The following is a 7,311-nucleotide window of genomic DNA, read 5'->3' on the forward strand; positions in this document are numbered from 1 at the left end:
CTTGCATACTGCCCTACATGTGCTAATTAGTTGAATGTGTTATGTTATTTTTCAAAATTTTTTATATTGTACATTCTCTTAAATTGTTCCCTGGAGAAAAGTAAAAGAAACTGAGTCATTGGGATCAATAAAAATGCATTCAAAACTCCTTTTTGCACATTTTTTTATTTTCTTAAGTTATAGAAATTCAAGTGGAGAGGGAAAACTCAAGTATTCACACATTTTGTGGTGAATGACAATATACAAGATGAAATTTGGTGTTTAAAATTCAATTAAGCTGCTTATATTGGGGATTTAGTGGAGACGGGTCATTTTGACCCGGAGGACAAAGGGTGTATACAGAAAATGAGGACAACAGGAGGGTTAAAATGCCTGTGACATGTATGTCCTTTAAAAACAAAAAGTCAAAGAAAACATCTTTTATTCAAAAAAAATAACATAGTATACACAATTTTACCCATTTTGTCACATAACTGGCATGTTTTTGTCTGAACTTGGCCAGCCACAAAGTGAAACAGGAAGTGACATCAAAGAGGAACTCTTAAAGAAAAGGAAATTTCTGGCCTTTGTTTATTGAAACATTTGAACTCTGACTCTTCTTCATCTCTCTGATAGTGACCTAAAATAATCTAAACAAACGTTAGATTCTTCTCTACTGCCCGTGTTGTCAGCCATTTACATGCAGACATTCCACTTTGACATCACTTCCTGTTACTTCACGTGTGAATATCTAAACAACTCTGCAAATTATTGGTGTGAATTTTCCCCCCCGAAACATTATCAATCTTATCTTTCCAAAAATACATTCATGTGTTTTGCAAAAAAAATTATGTCACGGGCCCTTTAAAGGTGTTTGGTGCTTGTGAGATATTTACTAACAAATGAGGTGTTTCACAGTGTGAGTGGTTGTGAAACTACCTGGGGACAAGAGGTGTGTGATAGGTGAAACCTGAGCCCAGCCCTTCTCATCAGTTTGTTTGTTTATTTGTTTATTATAGATGGATTCCTTCACTCTTGTAGACCATCTGTGTTTTAACTGTTTTCTAATATATATCACAGAACTATCTACCTTCTTATTAAACATCTTGATTTTATTATTTTTTAATTTTTTTGTATTATTTAATTTATTTAATTCGGACAACAATTAAAACAATACAAATAATTGTAATGTGTCAAAAACACACAACACAACATGGTCAAATGAAAAGGAGCAGAAAGAAGAAAAAAAATCTTGTAACATCTGCCCCCATTTAAAAATACAGTGTATATATACATGTATCTACAAAACATACAACATGCAGAAATTAAACTCAACTTTCACAGTATAACTGAAAATAATCAACAAAACAACATCACAACAGAAATATCAATTTCAACCAATACTTTGTTCATATCTCATTAAAAAAAAAAACATTAAGCTTTCTACCAAATGAATAAATTGTTCCAGCTTATTTAAGGTCATTGTCCAAGTTGTTCCACAGTTTAATTCCTCAAACAGAGGTGTATCTCTCCCTTAAATTTGTTTTAATTTTTGCTTTCACAAACATTTCAAGTCCCTTCAAATTATAAACACTATCCCTCTTAACAAAGTTGGATTGTATATTAGGTGGCAATACATTTTTATGAGCCTTTTACATAATCAACAGAATCCTATAATCTACCAATTCCCCAAATTTCAACACTTGTTTAAACAGAATATTTGTAGGGTGATAGTAGTGTTTTCTTGTTACGATTCTCACCGCACGTTTTTGCAAAATAAAAAGTGAATTTGTAAATGTTTTACACGCACTCCCCCAGAGCTCAACACAATAGGTCAAATGTGGCACAACTATAGCATTATGTAATATAAGTAATGCATTATTGTTAAATATGTCTTTGGCTTTATACAATACTGCAATTGATTTTGCAATTTTAGTTCTTAAGTAGTTAATATGGGGTCTCCATGTCAGATTTTCATCAATAATAACCCCCAAAAACCTCACTTCACTAACCCTAGAAATTCTAATGCCACCAATTTTAAATGAAACATCTACTTTTAATTTCCCTTTAGTAAATATCATAGTTGATCTTGTCTAAATTAAGTGATTTATTTAACATAAACCATTCTTGTGTTTTTACAAAATCTGATTGCATCGTTTGTAAACGTGATTTTACAATGTAGTCACTTTTTTTTTCTCTTCTTCAGAGAACCTGGAGCCCCACTCGGCCCCGCTGGAGATCGGGCACCCGGAGGTGGGTCGCTACTTCTCCGAGTTCACTGAAACCCACTACGTTGCCAACGAAGAGCTGCAGACACGATACCCAGAGGACATGGGGGAAACCCTGGGCACGGTGCGAGCGCTCTACGACAGAATGGCTCCGGCCCCCGGGAGCCAAGACGAGGGTCCCGCTGCAGACCAAAACAGCCACCGAGCCACGTCCATGTAGCGAGAAGTCCTGCCGAACCGGGTTGACCAAAAACAGATCCTCCCACCCGTTCTCTTCTCACAACCAACTTAGCTGTCCCTTTGGTGTACATGAAGACCAACAAGTATTAGAGGTTCTTTTTTTGTTTGTTTGAAAGAAGAAAAAGTTGCTGATTTCGCTTTATGCAGATCCCAATAACACGATGTAGTTGTTTTTCAAAAAAATAGTTCATTTGAATCATTCATGCTTGTTTTTAAAAACCCTGCCTCAGAGGTGAGTTTTGGGTAAAAACATTTAAAGCAACACAAAATAAAAGGAAAGATTAGAGGACGAGTAACCAGGTGCTGTAAAAATCCCTCCTGCTTAAAATCACAGAATGCTTCCCATATGTCCCTGCATCCAGCGCCAGTAAACCCAGTGCCACACGAAATATGAAGGAGACTTTCCACTCTTCATCTTTTAACAGGTTCATGCAAAGTCGAACTTTCACATTCCTAGACAGTTATTTTTTGTTCTGTACATTCACAAAACAAATCCAGAAACACAAATAACTCAGAGCTAAAAGGAAACAATAAATCTTTAAACATTTAGTATAGTTCCTTCTTGTCTTTTTCTTTTTTAAAAAAACGTTATTGTTTTATTGTTGCACTGAAAGCAGCCAGATAGAAACCATGACATCAGCAGGAATTTGTCAGCGAACCCGGATGAGTTTAGGACCAGGAGGAAGCCGGCGGCAGACAGACACGGGTTTTAAACCCGCAGCACCGTGGAGAAGTTCAGCCAGTCCCACCAGCTCCGTGCGTCCTGACGCATCCACAGGACAGCAGCCATGGGAGCATCTGAGAGCCGCTCCGAGCACCAGTACCACCAGCTGATGGAGAAAACAGGATGTAAGTTTACCAGCAGAAGCCCACCAGTAATGTTTGTACAGGGACATGTTCAGGTTGTACTTCTCTGCAGGATCACAGCTAAATTACAATGTTTCTAAATCTGTTCCTAACTTTTTATACAACCTAACTACTTTACACTTTTTCTACATAAGCATTCATATATCAACATATTTAGCTCATTCAGATGTGTCATAACTTTATTTTTTTAATTTATCTTTTAATTAAACATTTTCCCTGATGAAATCCACCGAGAGCTCCTAAAATCCTACAAAAATCCTGTTCACTGAAATCTGCTTTTAGCTGTAGCTTTTCCCAGCCTTCAGCTAATTTTATTTTTAGCTACTATTTGGCTACCTTTACTATTTTTGTCATTAAGTTATTATCACTTAGCTTTCCTTTTGATAATTTTAGCTTCCAGCTGCCATTCTGCTACTTTCAGCTTTTGCTACCATTTTTTTCCTACATGTAGCTTTTAGCCAGCACTTTACAGTAAATTTAATGTCTGCACTCCTTCATGTCTTCCTCCTGAGAAACCTCTCAAACACTTGACACAGCTGAAGACAAACTCCACCCTCGAACTAAAGGATTAAATTAGTTCCAAAGCAAACCTTGTTGCACCCTGTAGTTATAAATAAACCTCTGCATTGTGCAGGCAGAACGAATCGGCATCATTTAGCCAGACAGTGATTGTCTCTAATCCCTCAAATGTGCTGCTTTTATGCTTCAGAACAGAGGGAGAAGTGAGTGGATCTATTTTTAGAGAGGAAGTCATCTTGTTTGATCTAGTTTCACTGGAGTATTGTTGTTGCACCCCAGAGAGCAACTTTACTGATCCCATCAGAGACTTTGAACGGTTTTATTGTCGTACTCGCAAAGTTGAGCGTATTTCATCTTCCGTTTGGCAAAGTTTCTCGACACTGGGCGGAGCTTGACAGAAACCTTTTACCTGCACCGACAGGTTGTGCGAACCACAACCTTTGTCTCTGTAGCAGCTGGTATGTGTTGCTCAGGTTTGCTAATCAGGTTGTTGTTTTGCAACTGTTGATCCAGCCAGCCTGCCCCCTCCACCTGCTCCTGTTCTGTGTGGTCATAACTCACTGTGTGCAGACACAGCTGCCTCTGCAAACATCCACTTCAGCTGCCTTCCAGAGCAGAAAGGTGACAAATAAAGCTGGCGTGCACCGAAAGAACCAGAGTCCCCCGTACAAGACCAGACAGAACCTGACTCTAAATCAGTGTTTCCCAAAGTTGGGGTCGGGACCCAAAGTGGGGTCCCGAAACCTCAAGGTGGGGTCCTGAAAAGATTTTCTGAATTAATTACATTTTTGCCTTAGTTGTTATAAATGAGTGAGGTTAGTATATTTAAAATGGATAAATGTAGTATAAAAATATTGTTACTATGCCCATGTTTAGTTGACCTGATACAAATGTTTATCATCCAAAAATAGCTGGTGGCACAGGTCTCTGCTGCTGTTATTTTGTGGGTCAAAAGCTGAAAAGTTTGGGAACCACTGCACTTTGGTTCCCAAAGTTGGGCTTGGGACCCAATTATGGGTCATGAAGCACCTTAAATAATCACCAGAAATCAATTTAAAGGATAATAAAATAATTGCTGATGTAATATTTTCCCTATAATTATTACAAAAACACAATAAGTAAAAATAAGTATTTATATTTGTGTACAAACTGTTTAGATCGCCAAAAAAACTGTGTTTTTAGGGTTATTAATAATGAAGCTCATGGACCCAGACCAGTAATATTTGTGCTCACAAGTTTTTGCCATGGATATTTTGTGGGTCAGAAGACAAAAAGTTTGGGAACCACTGCTCTAAATCATTAAGGCCACACACACACACACACACACACAATGACTCACTGAGGCGTAGTGTGTTTGTGTAGCTGAGGCTGACAGCAGAGTTCCACCTGCTCACTTTAAACCCATAAATAAAACCTGCTGTGTAATATTAGTAATATGAAGTAAAAAAAAATGCAGATCAGGATCAACATAATGAGCGTTTATTTCTTCACAGTTTCACTGGAGCAGATTAAAAATCTTCACATCCGATTTCAGCATCTGAGTGGAAATGAAGAGACAATAAGGTAACGTTTGGTTCTATTATGAAGGGGCGAAGCTGGTGATTTAGTTTCCTAGAGTCATTGGTACTTCCTCTTAAAGTTAACTCCAACTGAACAACTTCCTGTGCATCAAAGATTTTTTTTTTGTTTGTTTTGTTCATGAACTTTGTTCTGCTGGATTCTGTTTCTTGTCATCATCCAGGAGAGAAAACTTGGACAGCATACCTGCTCTGGCTGAGAACCCTATCAAAAAGCAAATCATTGACGCATTTTTTGATAAAAGGTCGGTGCAAGTCATCTAAATGTTCCTCTCAAAAATACGTTTTCATCATGAAAATGCAAATTTGGTTGGATCTCCGAAATTTCGCAACCTACTTTTACGAATACACTGTGTTCATGTTAACATTTTCAGCTTTTTTCCTCACTAAATGTGAATGGTCATCCTGAAAATTCTTTAAAGTAGTTGTTAATCTTTACTGCACATCTTTTGTTCTGGTTTCTGCTTTTTAAAGTCTTTGTGCTAATTTACTACTTTTATTTATAAAGCAGTTTAAAACAACCACAGCTGCAACAAAGTGCTGTACAAATAAAATCAAAACATGAAAAACACAAAACAAATATAAAAAAAAGATAGGAATAAAACTAAAAACAAGTGTCAGGCGGTGCCAAAAGCCAGGGAGCAGAAATGTTTTGAAGTTTTAAAAGTGGACAGTGAACGCGCTTAATTTAAGCTTCCTTCAGCTTCTTTTACTTATTTACTGTTTTGCTAATTTCAGTCACCCCCCCCCCCCACACACACTTACTTTTCAGCTATTCTTCTGCTAATTTAAACTTTTATGCGCTTTTATCAGCTTATTTCAGATAATTTAGAAGTTTTATTCTTCTTTCAGCTGTTTTTTGCTAATTTCAGCTGTTTTCTGCAATTTTAGCTTTTTTGGCTAAATTATTATTTTTTTCTTTTTCTTGGTGGACGTTTGACCTTCTTCCTGTTTAATTTGGACAAACAGGTGCTTCCTCTTCTATATCAGTCTTTTCAGCCACTTTTCTGCTAATTTCAGCTTTTCTTTGGCTGTTTTACAACCAATCACTTTTTGTTTTTGTAAACATATTTTAGCTTTAAGCATTCACGCTGCATTTTTGCAGAAAATGATTGAGATCATTTTTCCTCAAATAGTGACCATATCCTATAATATTACAGCAGCTTCCAGATGTAAGGCCTTATTTCTAACTTCAGTTAGATGACTGTAATTACTCCTGTTTACCCATAAAGCCTTGTTTCAAGTCCTCAGCGTTCTGCTGTTATTACTGTAGAAGTGACTCATTCCTATTAGAAAACAAGTCAGTTTGAGTTTCTTTGCTAACCTCTTTTTAACTTGATCTGCTTGAAAAGCCTTGTTTGTCAGAGATTTCCATCTATTTCTAACCTCTGACATCACTGTGTTACACATTTCCAGTGTTTCCTGGTTTCTTTTGAGAGATCTCAAACAAACAGGAGCAGCTTTGCTGCATCATCAGGTTGGGACTTTGTGAGGGGGTGGGTGGGGGGCAGCTTGAAGAAATGGGAGTGAAAACTGAGCTTTAAAAGCAAAAAGCTGCTGCAGTGTAATGTACTGAATTTTGAAGGTAACAGATTTTGTACATTTATTTCAGTAATTAATCCTGAGGTCTCAATATTTCATTTTGTCATTTATTTTCACTAAAAAGCTCAGCCTTGCCGGTGGTCTAAAATTTGTGTCTTATTGCTTTTAATGACCTTTTTAAAAACGGTAATTGTTTTGCACCACGCCACTGTTGTAAACTAGTTCATTCTGTTCAGTTTAGTTTATTAATTTCTTTAAAAAACAACATAAATTCAACATACAACAAAAGTACAAATCATGAATTAAATAAAAGGTAGCAGAAGAAGAAAAAGATCTTATTTTATCTGCCCCTTTTCTGA

The 7,311-nt window shown here is 36.8% G+C and overlaps 2 protein-coding genes across 2 annotated transcripts in view; both read left to right on the forward strand.

The window, feature by feature from the left end:
* The window catches only part of fbxo21 (F-box protein 21), a gene marked incomplete in the record, with an annotated part of 15,002 nt that extends 12,006 nt beyond the window's left edge, over nucleotides 1–2,996 (forward strand). The window contains 1 exon segment of the mRNA XM_014011132.1: nucleotides 2,186–2,996. Coding sequence (XP_013866586.1) covers nucleotides 2,186–2,427 — 242 coding nt within the window.
* Nucleotides 2,997–3,099: 103 nt separating this feature from the next.
* tesca (tescalcin a) overlaps nucleotides 3,100–7,311 on the forward strand; it is an 11,926-nt gene continuing 7,714 nt past the window's right edge. Inside the window, exons 1-3 of the mRNA XM_014011136.1 lie at nucleotides 3,100–3,296; nucleotides 5,327–5,396; nucleotides 5,575–5,655. Of these exons, the coding sequence (XP_013866590.1) occupies nucleotides 3,236–3,296; nucleotides 5,327–5,396; nucleotides 5,575–5,655 (212 nt within the window). The 5' untranslated portion in view covers nucleotides 3,100–3,235. The remainder of the gene's footprint in view (nucleotides 3,297–5,326; nucleotides 5,397–5,574; nucleotides 5,656–7,311) is intronic.

The sequence above is a fragment of the Austrofundulus limnaeus genome, unplaced genomic scaffold, assembly GCF_001266775.1.
Source record: "Austrofundulus limnaeus strain Quisiro unplaced genomic scaffold, Austrofundulus_limnaeus-1.0 Scaffold77, whole genome shotgun sequence".
Taxonomy (NCBI): Eukaryota; Metazoa; Chordata; class Actinopteri; order Cyprinodontiformes; family Rivulidae; genus Austrofundulus; species Austrofundulus limnaeus.